The sequence below is a fragment of the Rhodnius prolixus genome, unplaced genomic scaffold (assembly GCF_049639745.1).
Source record: "Rhodnius prolixus isolate KJV_2025 unplaced genomic scaffold, Rpr scaffold_7, whole genome shotgun sequence".
NCBI classification, from domain to species: domain Eukaryota; kingdom Metazoa; phylum Arthropoda; class Insecta; order Hemiptera; family Reduviidae; genus Rhodnius; species Rhodnius prolixus.
This window is the reverse complement of record NW_027411582.1, coordinates 4428592-4443829: the sequence shown is the minus strand read 5'-3', so window position 1 is coordinate 4443829 and position 15238 is coordinate 4428592. Positions and strand designations below refer to the sequence as shown.

Genomic DNA, 15238 nt, shown 5'->3' with positions numbered 1-15238 from the left:
ATAAGTATATTATTTGGTGGGATGTTTCCTTTATCTTACCCAATAGAACTGCGGTGGGTGCCAGCCAAAAATGATAAGTTGTTGGTACATGTTTGGGTCTCCGCATTGGAGAATTACGCACACAAATAGAAGCTCTCAAAACCCTTGCGCAATGCCCGTTTTTACATTTTAGATAGAGGTTCAGAGCGTGATTTCATTTTGCACAGAATTCAAAGCTCTTTTCTATTCCTTGTAAAAGCTCTTGCGCATCCCCAGTTAACTAGAGCAATGCATACATGAAGAGGCGGTGCAAGATTTTTTGAAAGAGCACAGAATGCTCTGGTAATCTGTAAGCCCCAGAGAGAGTTTTTGGTTTTTTGCCCTGCGTTCGACGTGTATACACACGTCATTGTCTGATTTTAATTCCGCACACTGTGGTGGTGGTGGGGGGGTTAAAACTAAATTCCACGCTTAACTGGTTAATATGGTAGACAGATTACCAAAACAGTTACAAATTGTGAAGTCAACGATCCCAAACACAGTTTGCTTCCTGGAATGCCCGTGCTTTGTGTATTTTGTGAGCAAATCACTTTCGGGAAGACCACTTTGTAAATTTGACTTTAACATGATAGGTTGTAAAAGTTAATTGCTATTTACTGTATCTTTGTAAATATCTAATTTTATCATTGGTTTCATAATCCGACTAATACTTCTGCTCAAAACGTTTTTTGATCACGATTATTATTCAATTATTATTATTAATGGAAGCGATTATCCAAGGTGGTAAACATTGTGGCTTCCCATGCGGATATCCGGGAGCCTGCCTCAAGATAAAAATTCCCATCGCTCTTTGAAAGTTTACCGCTCATTCCTTTATGATCCGCTTTTCTCTACAGAGTTAGGTTACGGACCTCAAGCCTCTCTCTCCATTGGCTAATCCTTAAGGAAAACTCCTGCGGCGAGATACTTCAACACCGCACACTTCGCTTCAGAATCTGGACATGTTCCTCGCCTTGGTCCAAATATCTTACTCCTTCCTTGGATCAATTTCACCATTGAAAAGAAGGGAGAATGCTGGTTGTCTTTCTACTTCTTGCTCCCCGAAGAATCTTCTTAGTACCAAGCCAAAGAGAGCTATTGAACCATTGGTCCAAAGATAGGTTTTTCATACTTCGATGAGAACTGGTTTGTGTAAGCGGCTACACGTTCTTTGACTTCACTATTAAACAATCATAATTTTCTTTTCCAATATAATAATTTTTGTAAATTTCACTCGAGTTTTTTAGTTTTCTAAAACCATCTCTGAAGCCATTATTTTTTTTTATTTAATGATATAAGGCGCATCAACATCTTACCGGTTATTGGCGCCCGGAGCTTTTTTCAGTGCACTACCCGGCCTCCGGACAGTGTTCTCTCGTTACAGACAACATTGTCCATCATCGGACAGTGTTGTCTGTAAGAAGCTCCTAGGAAGAGAAAATCTAAGGGCCAGCAGCTGGATTCGAACCCGGGAATCCAATACGCTAACTGCGTAGCTAATCCACTTCTTAAACATTTATGTGAACCGCAGCGTTGAATAGTTGTGACGTAGCAAACTCGACAGTTTGGGAGGAAAAACCTGGGTCTTAACTGCTGCGTCAAATATCCGTGACTAGCGCAATGTAATGTGACGTCTTTGCTTTGACATCATCGATTTTTTTTTTTTGTTATAATATAACCAAGAATGGCATTGAAATATGCCGTACCACTCACAATATACGAGGTGTGGCTATTAAATAACGAGACTGATGCTGCTACAGAAGAACTATGTATGCGCCAAATCCTAACTACCTAACAGCTGTGCCGCGTAAAGCCTTTTCTCTTTCGATTGCAGCGTCTCACGTGTTTGTAGAGAAATCTATCTGACCGGAACCGTCGTTTGTGTAAGAGGTGTTAGTTTTAGTTTTGCCGAAAACATGATACTACACATGTAGTACAGCAACGAATTGTCGTGAAATTTTACATAATTTAACACAATTCGCTAACCGCATAGCTGATCGCATCTCTCTGAAGCCATTATTATTATTTATATTATTATTATTTTGGGAAATTGAAACACCTTCAAAAAATACGTGAAAGTTTCGGAAAATTATTATTAGTAAAAGTGATTCATTATCGCTTAAAAGCAATAACATTTCCAAGTTTAGTTGGAGCCATTTGTAGGATTGAAGTTAAGCTGTGGCTATTAAATTATTACTTATTTTATAGGTAATTTAATTACTAAAATGGTACATACCAGCAGCTTTGTTATTTCCACGAGTTTCTTCAGAACCAATTGGTGGCGCTTGTCTTCTGCATAATACGAAGGTCGTTTGAAAAGTCCGTGCAAAGCCAGAGAGATAGCACCACTGGCGCGTATCGAGGTTATGTTTAGTTAGTAGCATCTCTTGGAAGAACACACACCAAGTTTCAGCCAGATCGGTCTATTTCTTTGTGTTTGGCATCGTTTGAATCGAGGAAGTCGAGTGATTTTCAAAAAATGGACGAAAAAGAATTTCGTGTGTTGATTAAACACTACTTTATGAAAGGCAAAACGCCTCAGGAGACTAAAGAGAAGCTTGATAAACATTATGGTGACTCTGCACCTTCGATTAGAACAGTTTATAAGTGGTTTCAAAATTTTCGGAGTGGCCATATGGGCACAAGTGACGCTGAACGTTCTGGACGCCCTGTTGAGGTTACTACTCCAGAAATCATTGATAAAATCCATGATATGGTGATGGATGACAGAAGAGTGAAGGTGCGTGAGATTGCTAGTGCTGTGGGCATCTCGAATGAACGGGTACATAATATTTTGCATCAACATTTGGACATGACAAAGCTATCCGCAAGATGGGTGCCGCGATTGCTCACTCTTGACCAAAAACGAAATCATGTGAAGTGTTGCAAGGACGGTTTGCAGCTGTTCCAGAAGAATCCGCAGGACTTTAAGCGTCGTTTCGTCACTGTGGATGAAACATGGATAAATCACTACACTCCTGAGACCAAAGAACAATCTAAACAATGGGTTACCAAGGGGGAATCTGCGCCAAAAAAGGCGAAGACCGTTCCTTCGGCCGGTAAGATTATGGCGACTGTCTTTTGGGATTCGCAAGGAATAATCCTCATCGACTATCTGGAAAAGGGTAAAACTATTACTGGTGCATATTATTCATCGTTATTGGACCGTTTGAAAACCGAGCTGCAAGAGAAACGCCCACGATTGGCCCACAAAAAAGTCCTTTTCCATCACGACAACGCAACAGCTCACACCTCAGCAGTTGTGGTCGCAAAATTAATGGAAATAGGATTCCAACTCGTTTCACATCCCCCCTATTCTCCAGACTTGGCTCCCTCGGACTACTATTTGTTCCCCAATATGAAGAAATGGCTGGCGGGAAAAAGATTTTATTCAAACGAGGAGGTGATTGCAGAAACGAATGGCTATTTTTCAGACTTGGACAAATCCTATTATTCGGAAGGGATCAACAAACTAGAGCAGCGTTGGACGAAGTGTATAAGCCTAAAAGGAGACTATGTTGAAAAATAAAAAAGGTTTACCCCCAAAAATTAAGTAGTTTTTATTTTTGCACGGACTTTTCAAACGACCCTCGTACGTACACCAACATTGGACACAACCAATAAACCATAATATAACACCAAAATGCAATAGAGGGTGTTCATTGGGTCTTTGATAGTACGACGGTTAACAATGTTTAACGTGTTTAAATGGGTTTAAATGCCTTTAAAATGGCAGCCATCAGTTCCGTTTCCGATATTCAGTTTGGAAAACGCTTTATATACGTACTTTTAGTACATATTTACAGTTTAAAGAAATATTGCTATTATGTGTTTTTTTTTGTTTTTTAAACGTAAAATACGTGAACTTAGTGCACAAAAGTTTAATATGGAGTAATGCCGCTCATAAAAAGGGGAAATACAGGAAAGCCTTAATAGGAATCATACTCGATAACTTCCTGTCTAAGCGCGGGAGGAAATGAAATAAAATAAGTCCCGCGCTTTCGCGAATTTTTTTTTGTTTTTGTTTTTTAAAAAGAAATTAGCGCCCCGAGGAACATTTTGGCGGGTTGTCTTGTTTTAGTGACGGCCGGCCGGCCGCGCGGTAGCCGACTAATTGGTGGGAGAGGAAGAGGGGTGGGGGATTTAGGTTTCAACAAGTTTCTTTAGGTGGTGTGACAGTGTTGTTATATTTGTGGCTAGTGGTGGGGGTAGATTTAGTAGAGTTAAAGCCAGTGTAGCTGGTAACCGGGTGTCAAACGCACGCTGTATGTTGCCAATACTCTTCTACTTGAATAGCTCGTCGTCGACCATTTAGTGCGAGTGTTTGATTTGCGCGTATTGGATTTTACTACGATATTTTTTTTTGAAATTGTCGTATTTTGAACCGGGTGGGGACATTTTTAATTTTTTTAATTGAAATTTGGTTTTTTTCTTGGTTACTTCAATCAAACTTATCGATTTTTTTCAAGTGTGATAAAATTAAAACAAAATACGGGCTTAACCCCCCCCCCTGTAATTATAATTATAATTATTTTTTTTTTAAATTATAAAAATTCATATATTCATATTATTAAAAATTAATTTGTGTATGCATAACCAGCAAATATGTTACCAGTCCGTTTTCGTTCGCACTCAATTAACACCCTCTATTCCGTTTTGGTGTTATATTATGGTTTATTGGTTGTGTCCAATGTTGGTGTATTATGCAGAAGACAAGCGCCACCAATTGGTTCTGAAGAAACTCGTAGAAATAACAAAGCTGCTGGTATGTACCATTTTTAGTAATTAAAAATGACCAAATAAAATAAGTAATAAAATATTCTATAAATACCAATTCTAAATTTAATCATTCAGAACCAATAAAGTATAGTATTTTAGTTTCCGTTTTTTCACAGCCGTGTGTATTGTGTGACATATGACATTGATTGGTGCCAAAAAAAATTATATCATCTCTTTGGTTTTATTTTATAATATTATTAATATAACACATCCGTCTGAAGTACGTCTGATCTATATTATTATAATGGATTACTCACAAAAGAACCCTCAAAAAAAAAAAAATTATTGGTACCTTCTATCTAGTCAGCCAGTCTTAATTCTAAATCTCGCATTATCCGGAAACAATCCCATCTGGTTTATTCTATCTCTAATTCCCGCCTTCAAAAAAAAATATTGTCCCGCTTTTTTTCCGATAAAAATCTCCCCGAATTTTGTCCGTTTTTAATTTTTGATCATATCGTCATTTAATATTTTATATACCGGAAGTCTAAGTTGTTTTTTTTTTTCTCTCTCTGGGTACGATTTTCAGAAAATTAACTCTAGACCAGTGGTTCCCCAACCTTTTTAAGACCAGGGACCATTTTAATATTTTTTGTTGTTAGCAACAATGGCCCACAAAGTTCAGCATCACAATATGTAAACTACTTTTAGATTTTAAAAAATAAACTTCAATTAACATTGTGATTATGTTTTCTGTTATAAGATGGGGTAATCCTTGGGATTGATGAGATTGCTCAAAGCTACACGCACCATCATCATTTGCTTTTAATCGATTCTAGGACTTGTGTCTTTAGGCGCTCTAAGATCGCTCGACGTCCCCATTCACCGCGCCGGCGCCGCGCACATGCGGTCGCATGTCAAATAAATATATTATTATTATTATTATTTTAAAATTGTTAAGTGTTTCGCGGACCATATTCTAGTTCTTGCGTGGACCACAGGTTTGGGAGCCACTGCTTTAGAAGAATGAGAAAATCTTAACGTTAACTTAGTGCTGAAAAAATTTTTTAATATGTCGTGCATTTTTTTCGGGTCGTTGTTATGTACAGCTTCATTATCTGGGTTTTATTAATAAGTAATCCATTTGTAAGTAAAATTCAAAAATTTTTAGAAAGAGAAACAGCCAACCAAATAATACTTTAATCATTTAGATATCTTCAGTTCTTACCGATTTTTCTTTTTCTTTTTTTCTTCTTTGTGTGGACACAAAGAAATCAATTACCTTTCTATGAAAAGAATGTACCCGAAATTGACTTAAGAAGGGTTCTAAAGTGAAGGGTGGAAAGTTAGTTAGGCCGTGCTAGTGAAGGGCTTAAATATATATGATAAGCAATATTTAAGGGAGCCAAATGTTGTAGTTTTGAGTTAGAAGATTTGAATGTACAATTTTGTAATTGTACAAACATAGGATAAATTGTAAGGTCCAGGAGTTTATGATTTGAGGATTTTTTAGGGTGGACATCTAGTTCATACATTTCGACTTCTTTCTTTTAAAACGAAAAACCTGTAATTATACAAGCCGTGGTAAGACAAAAAAGTCTTAGTGTTTCCAATACTGTGTACTATTTGTAACATCCATTCAACGAAGAAGCTCTTCTAGGGCTTCAGCTGTCACTTATTGAATTGATCCATTAAATCACTTATTTGGTATTGTTCTTTCGTTTCATAAAGTAAAATCATTTCTGATTAGCCCCGGCAATGTAGTTCCTGTCTTTTTGGAGCCAGTCCTCGAATAGATCCGTTTGAATCCAACAGTTCCTGATTATTATCATCATTATTTTCATTGTACTAATTGGAAAAAGAGAGAGAGAAAAAAAAATTATCAACTATTTTTTGCCATCCCAGTTTTTCAACACTGATTCGTAAAAAGTCGGAAAATCTAGAAAATGTTACGTATGTTTATTTTGTGTGTGTGTAAAAAGAAAAACTACTTTTCCAAGTTCTTATAGTTTTTATAATTTTCTATTGAACATAGTACAGTGGTACCTCGATTTTTGAATGACTTGACTTTCGAACAAATCGGTATTCCACCAAGAAATTCGAAGAAAACAATTCTCCTAAAATCCGAACAAAAAATTTGGAACTCGGAACACCACCGAGATGAGCCGAGTTGTTTTTATATTTACACTTAGATAGATCTTATTTCTTGTTTAGATACCTTGTTTTTTACATAAAATATAAAAATTAGGCTCTAGTAAAACGGCCTAATATTTCTGGGGCTTAGAAACGAAATAAACTGACATAGTTTACATTATTTCTTATGGGATAAATTGTTTCGGTTCTCGACCACACTTCCGGAACCGAATTGTGGTCGAGAACCGAGTTACCACTGTACTTTTCTAGGTTTGTAGAGATTATGAGGGAAGTATTTTGTATCCTGGGTATTTTTTTTGAGGTTTTTCTTTGAAATTTTTTGTTTTCTGGGGTCACTTGAACCCCCCCTCACAAAAAATTTTTTTTCTGTTTTTTATCTTTTTTTACATATGGGACTTATCCTCCCACTCTCGTTTCTGTGCCACTAGAATTCGCCAGCATAAGGTTTTGGTCAAGACCAGAAAACTACCACTTTACAGAATCACTCAAATTTCTACGACTTCTTAGATGTAAAATTTTCCTACAAAACATTCGATTGATGGTGCGCATGAGGGCCAAAAAAAAAAAAAATTTCCTAAATTCTTGGAAAATGAATTGACCGGAAGTAGTATTGTTAATTAAAAGAATTTTCCTATTATTTGGCTTCCGTTTTTCTTTTTTTTTTCGAAAATTGTATCTTCAAAGTTTAAGATGCATAATATGGGAATCAATTATTTTTTTTTTTCAAGTTCAAATTAAAGAGAGAGAGTGAGAGAGAAAATAAATTACGCTATTCGCAGTCACAGGAAGTGGCGGTTAGTGTTTACACCAAGATTTTTGTTTTTTGCGTAATTTACGGAAGTACCACTCCCGGACTCATGATGGCATTCTGAGAGCGAAGAAATTTAGTCTCCATCCCAATAAAGTTCGAATTCCGGTGAAACGTATATTGTAAAAAATAAATACTGGGTAGAATGTTTAGAAGAATTGCTGGAGGTCAAAAGAGAGAAAAAATGCTCTGAAGTTTAGTACAGCAGATTATTTAATATATATTTATATATATATATAAATTAAAGAGGCTGTATATGAATCACCGGAATGGACGAGTGGTCTGTCTGTCTGTCTGACGAGTTGGGGACGGCTAGCCAGCCACAGCCAGAGAGTGCGCGAGTTGGGTAGCATCTTCAAAAAAGATTTTATTTATATAATAGGCAGTGGCCTGTGTTTTTGTTACAGTTATAGAGAATGCGTCATTAATCTTAATCTTTTAGTTACTAATTCTCTGTTCTTACAACTTAGGAGCACATTTCTTTTACTACTCGTAATTGATATATTTTTTTGACGTCACTTTACGCATGAAGAAGATTCGTTCGTCTCTTTTGTATTATTGAGTCTTTTTTTTTTTTTTTGTTTTTGATTGTGAATTTGCACCAGAAATAAATAGTTTTTAAAGTGATTATTACAAACTAGTTCTGTGCGCATGTGCCATCAGTAGTGTAGCTCAAAAGCAACGAAAGAGTTTTTGTAATTTGACTGTCACCAATAAGGTTTTGGGGTCAAACACGACTCAATCGCAGGCGCCACGGTAGCCGAGAGGTTATAGACTAGACCCGCAATGCTAAGATGTATTGTTGGTTTAGTGGGTTCGATTCCCTATCTCTAGCCCTTGGATCTTATTTAATGGTTAATATGAGGAATTTATAGTAAAGTATGTCAGGCGGTTATAGGCTAGACCCGCAATGCTAAGATGTATTGTTGGTTTAGTGGGTTCCGATTCCCCCGGTCAAGGAGTTGAATTTTATTTAATGATTAATATGAGAAATTTATAGTCAAGTATGTTAGGCGGTGATAGGCTAGACCCGCAAAGCTAAGATGTATTGTTGGTTTAGTGGGTTCGATTCCCCCAGTCTAGGGCTTGGATTTTATTTAATGGTTAATATGAGAAATTTATAGTAAAGTATGTTAGGCGGTTATAGGCTAGACTCGCAATGCTAAGATGTATTGTTGGTTTAGTGGGTTCGATTCCCCCAGTCTAGGGCTTGGATTTTATTTAATGGTTAATATGAGAAATTTATAGTAAAGTATGTTAGGCGGTTATAGGCTAGACTCGCAATGCTAAGATGTATTGTTGGTTTAGTGGGTTCGATTCCCTATCTCTAGCCCTTGGATCTTATTTAATGGTTAATATGAGGAATTTATAGTAAAGTATGTCAGGCGGTTATAGGCTAGACCCGCAATGCTAAGATGTATTGTTGGTTTAGTGGGTTCCGATTCCCCCGGTCAAGGAGTTGAATTTTATTTAATGATTAATATGAGAAATTTATAGTCAAGTATGTTAGGCGGTGATAGGCTAGACCCGCAAAGCTAAGATGTATTGTTGGTTTAGTGGGTTCGATTCCCCCAGTCTAGGGCTTGGATTTTATTTAATGGTTAATATGAGAAATTTATAGTAAAGTATGTTAGGCGGTTATAGGCTAGACTCGCAATGCTAAGATGTATTGTTGGTTTAGTGGGTTCGATTCCCCCAGTCTAGGGCTTGGATTTTATTTAATGGTTAATATGAGAAATTTATAGTAAAGTATGTTAGGCGGTTATAGGCTAGACTCGCAATGCTAAGATGTATTGTTGGTTTAGTGGGTTCGATTCCCCCGGTCTAGCCCTTGGATCTTATTTAATGGTTAATATGAGGAATTTATAGTAAAGTATGTCAGGCGGTTATAGGCTAGACCCGCAATGCTAAGATGTATTGTTGGTTTAGTGGGTTCCGATTCCCCCGGTCAAGGAGTTGAATTTTATTTAATGATTAATATGAGAAATTTATAGTCAAGTATGTTAGGCGGTGATAGGCTAGACCCGCAAAGCTAAGATGTATTGTTGGTTTAGTGGGTTCGATTCCCCCAGTCTAGGGCTTGGATTTTATTTAATGGTTAATATGAGAAATTTATAGTAAAGTATGTCAGGCGGTTATAGGCTAGACTCGCAATGCTAAGATGTATTGTTGGTTTAGTGGGTTCCGATTCCCCCGGTCAAGGAGTTGAATTTTATTTAATGATTAATATGAGAAATTCATAGTAAAGTGTGTTAGGCGGTGATAGGCTAGACCCGCAAAGCTAAGATGTATTGTTGGTTTAGTGGGTTCGATTCCCCAGGTCTAGGCCTTGGATTTTATTTAATGGTTAATATGAGAAATTTACAGTAAAGTATGTTAGATGGTTATACTGGGTGGAGGAGTGGTCGAAACTTCGGGAGGTGATTCGGCAGCTCAAATGCAACAAAAAATATTCTGTTCACTTTGGCCCGATTCTCGATAATATCCAAGATATTTGCATTTTTTAACTTTTCTGGTCGATATTCGCGTTTTCCACCATAAAAACGGCCGTAACTTTTCTATCCTTTACCCTACAACAAATCTGCTTATTCCAAACGAAAGAGCATTAAATTTCCTATAAATCTGCTCAATACAGAGCCTCAAAACGTTTCTTATAAACTATGAAATTTTTACTTGAATGTCTAAAAAATTCGTTTTCGATGACTTAAAATTTTCAACTGTATTTTTTTTAATGATTAATGAATCAAGGAGTCACCCAATTGCAGAAAAAGTTGCGCATTTATTGAGCTTCAAGACCATATGGATTTTTTTGGTTTTTAATGAAACCCTACCCCGAACAGAGGGGTGTAAATGCAGAAAACTGGGATTTTGCGTAAACGACTTTTCACTACTAATTTACTCAAATGTCAATTTTTGGAGAAGGAACAAAAAGAAAAGTAACCATTTTAGTTTTTAACAATTATTATTTAATAAAACGGATCTAAGAGCATTTCGGGATAGCTATGAGATGTGGGGAAACAGAGATCATTCCTTTTTTTTTTTTTGAGTCAAATTGACTGCGGATTGGCAATGCACTGTTAATGGCTCTAACGCGTCCTTCCTTTAAACCTAACCCGACCAACGTTCGGATGGAGTACACGATATTCCTCGCACCCCATAAAGGTCTAACCTTAAGTTCCTTTTTTCTTTTTCTTTTAAAGTAGCATTCAGGATCTCCAGGTTCTTCCAGGAACCGCTTCAGCTACCTCTTGCCTACATTTTTTTTTTTTTTTTTGGTCCATCTGGTCTCTTTTCGAATCGCGATGAATTTACTAATGACATTCACTCCAGAATCCTCCTTTGCCCGAGCTGTGGACAGTTAGTTTTCTTAAGAGAAAATTTTACGCTCGTATCTGAATGGAGTTTTCTCTGAAAATGATTGCTTTTTCTCTGAATACGTACAACAGGTTAATTTGCATTTCTCAAAAAAAATCCCTAAAGAGTCAGTTGACCCTCTAGGGTTAGCTTGACCCCCTGGTTAAGAAATGGAGGGGATTTTTTAAAAATTTTAATTTTCTTGTGTTAAAGGGAAATTGTAGCTTAGATTTTCCTTATGTAATGGCTTAAATATAAAGCCGCAAGCGTTTCTCCCCACCAATTTCCTTCTTGGGAAAACCTAAACGGAACTGTTAGGTTTAAATATATCATCATGATGGAGATTTCCCGTATAGAGGTCACAATATCAGTTATTCGAACTTGAAATGTTCTTTTATTTATTTATTTTTTTAAACTGATTTAAAACGCATCAACATCATGGCGGTTATTAGCGCCAGGAGCTGTTTTTTCAGTGCACTGCCGGCCTCCGGACGGTGTTCTCTCGTTACAGACAACACTGTCCCATCACAGTGAGCTGAAAGTAGCTCCTAGGAAAGAGAAAATCTAAGGATCAGTAGATGGATTTGAACCCGGATTTTCCGCGTGGGAATCCAATACGCTAACTGCGTAGCTAATCCACTTCCTGGAAATGGTCTTAAACATTTATATGAACCGCAGCGTTGAATAAATAAATAAAATTGGTTTGAACACACCACACGGCTTCCTCCATTTTAGTTATGACGTAGCAAACTCGATAGTTTGGCAGGAAAACCTGGGTCTTAACCGCTGTGTCAAATATCCGAGACGTTTTTGTTTTGACATCATAGATTTTTTTTTTTGTTATATTACCAAGATTGGCACTGAAATTTGCCGTACCACTCGCGACATACGAGGTGTGGCTATTCAAATAACAAGACTGATGCTGATACAGAAGAACTATGCATGCGCTAAATCCCAACGACCGACAGCTGTACAGCGTAAAGCCTTCTCTTTCGGATTGCAGCGTCTCACGTGTTTGTAGAGAAATCTGTCTGACCCGGAACCGTCTTTTTAGTGTAAGAGGTGTTAGTTTCGTTTTGCCGAAAACATGATACTACACATGTAGTAGAGCAACGCATTGTCGTGAAATTTTTACATCAAAACTTGGTAAAACCGCTACTGAAACTTATCTTTTATTAATAGAAGTTTATGGCGATGAATGTTAATCACATGTGCGAGGTTTTGTGTGGTTCAAGCGTTTCCAAGATGGCCGAGTAGACTATCGGAGATGATGACCGCCCGGGTCACCCTTCCACATCCAAAACGGATAGAAAATATCGATTATAATTAATCAACATTACTACCGTGATGTGCTTGCTCAACTCTGGTGAAAGAGTAAGGAAAAAAAACGACCCCAATTTGTGGAAGAACAAGTCGCGCGGGTTCTCCACCTTCAAGACAACGCGCCGCCGGCTCACACTTCATTGTCTGTCGCAAGACGTTTCTAGCCAAGTACAACATCCCAGTTTCTAGGTCATCCGCCTTATTCGCCTGACCTGGCCACCCCCATGTGACTTTAGATCTGTTCCCCTCAAAGTCAAATCTGCATTAAAAGTAACACGATTTCAGTCCTCCGTTGAAGCTGTGAAAGAAAAGGCGGCACGCGTCATGCAGGAGACAGAAAAAAGACTTCCAGCACGGTTTCTGAACAATGGTAAATTCGCATGGAGCGTTTTAGGAATATGGGAGGGGTGAATATTGAAGGTGATAATAACTAAATATGTCTAAATTTAAAATAAAATGTTTTATAGCCATAGTCTCGTTATTTAATAGCCACATCTCGTGTGCACTTTGCTTTAGAGACACCCTTTTGCTATCCTTACTTCCGCTCGGATTGTACCAATCCTTGGATTGTGTTGTAGTCTTGAGTGTGGTGCTACAAAGTTTTTTTTTCTGTTTTGAGTGCGGTACGCTTGTTTCTCTGCGTGTGTATGTGAAGTTGCTCTTGTAAAGACACACTTTTTACTCATTACTTGAAACAGGTTGTCCTTCATAACTGTGAGACTAACATTTAGTGCTTATTTATGTGAAGTTGATTTTCCAAATCGGTCCCACTGAAATGAGAAAAAGGAGTTTTTCGTTTCTACGTCTTTGTTTGTATGAATGTCGGTCTGCGCCAGTGATGTAACATTGTAATGTCGTAGCTAAAACACTTGTTTGCTCTTTTTTTCGCGTGTTATTTTTATTTTGACTTGTTTTGAAATATTCATGCTAATATTGGGCATAATTTCTAATAACCAGTCCCACTTTAGTGGGATAATTATATCGGTCGGCGGGGGAGGGATACTCATTATCTAATTAACTCCTTTCAAACAGTATTTTAATGCTAATTTTGTTGAGCACCTCGTTAAAGAGATTTAAATTTTAAATTTTCCCAGTCTTAAGAGAACTTAATTTGATTAGTCACGACTCGTACAAACTCATGAGTACAAAATTTTTTTTCAACCGAATGTTGTGGAAATGCTTCCAATTTTTCACTCTTTCTCTTACTAATGTAAGGGGAAGTATTGCGATCGTGTTGAATTTTCTAAAAACGAGGTTTCCCCCCCCCCCGTGGAAAAATCCGTGGTGGCTTTTTTCTTTTTTTTAAGAAAATGCGCTGTTAAAAGTTTTGCGGTGGGAGTAGAAGCCATGTTTAAATGTGATAAGAAAGTGCAGAGTATGAGAAAATTGCGATATACTAATAACATGGAATGTTATTTCCAATATTAGTTGTTATTTTAATTAATAATTTCTATAATTTATTTGGAATAATGCCCAATCGTTGGGTACTAGGTAGGAAGGTGCATTCCTTAAAACATCTGGTAACCATTGCCGTGGCTCTATGGTGGTGACACGCAGGGGGGGAAGGGTGGCAATTAAGGGTAACCTTTCTAAACAGCACTATAGGCTGAATTAACCTTTAGTCGTAGATACTTGTGAGTAGTATGAATACGCCGATTCTGGGTCAAAGAGGTGGCATGGAAACCTGGACTGGGTGAGCTAGATTTTGCTCAATCTCCTCCTGTGTGTATATCTTGTGTGAGTTAGCCAGAAGATATGGGTGTATGGCGAAGTCCCCCCCCCCCCAGCAGCACAGGCTAATCTCTTTCTTTCTTAAGGAGAAAGGAATGTTGAGAAATTGAACGGTATCCCCCAAAGTAAATACTCTCTTCTCAAAAAGATATGGGAAATAATTTTTACTGTTCATTATTTTTGGTGACTGATTCACATTCTCAATGAATAAAATAACTGCCAGTTTCAGCCATTGATATATTTTTTTATTATGCCGAGCTTTCCGACCTTGGGACTAGGTCCATCTTCAGGGCTAATTGTCTTGTTGGTTAGTTCATGAGCAGACACAGACAGAAGACACACCAAACCAGTTAATGATATGAAAATATTACATTGTCAATAAGCCCTGAAGATGGACCTAGTCCCTAGGGTCGAAAGCTCGGCATAATAAAAATACATCATGACTGAAACTGAAATTCATTTTTTCATCCTATTGAAAATAAAAAATCCAAGGCCTGAAGTCCGGGAATTGAACCCACTAAACCAACAATACATCTTAGCTTTGCGGGTCTAGCCTATAACCGCCTAACATACTTTACTATAAATTTCTCATATTAACCATTAAATAAAATCCAAGACTAAGAGATAGGGAATCGAACCCACTAAACCAACAATGGGTAGAAGGCCAAACAGATTGTAAAGCTGTGCCTAGAAGAGATATCCCTACTTGATCCTAATCAATGCCTTACTGATCATTTCGCGCGTGAATTTAATGAAATATATTATATGTTGAAAAAAAAAAAAAAAAAATTGGAGGGTGCCGCTGCCTAAAATAATCGTTAGACTTTTTATGTTCCGGTAGACCAAGAGTTCTGAGTGTGTGGTACGCATGTATTTTATATTGTCGGTACGCGAGTACCTGCTAGCGCTGCTATCTATATGGGAATTTTGCCAAACTGTGTGACAGAAAAGTTCCTCCACTAAATATATCCGCTTTCATGCCAACTAACATCAAATTATAATCATTAAACCAACCCCCCCCCCCACCAAAAAAGTAGAAATTGAAGGCTCCCCCTCAAATTAAAAAAAATTATGCATAAATCAACCAACTGCATTCCTTCGTTTCTGATTTCTACATAAAAATACTTTATT

General features: G+C 37.4%; 1 protein-coding gene across 3 annotated transcripts in view; it reads left to right on the top strand.

Annotated features, from left to right (window-relative positions):
• The window catches only part of sog (chordin short gastrulation), a 139370-nt gene that overhangs the window by 33384 nt on the left and 90748 nt on the right, over positions 1 to 15238 (top strand). Inside the window, exon 1 of one of the 3 annotated variants that reach the window (XM_074113506.1) lies at positions 4210 to 4783. The exons of the other annotated variants lie outside the window; for them this stretch is intronic. Within the exon in view, the coding sequence (XP_073969607.1) occupies positions 4624 to 4783 (160 nt within the window). The 5' untranslated portion in view covers positions 4210 to 4623. Of the gene's footprint in view, positions 1 to 4209; positions 4784 to 15238 lie in introns of those variants that run through there. 3 annotated transcript variants of the gene reach the window in all.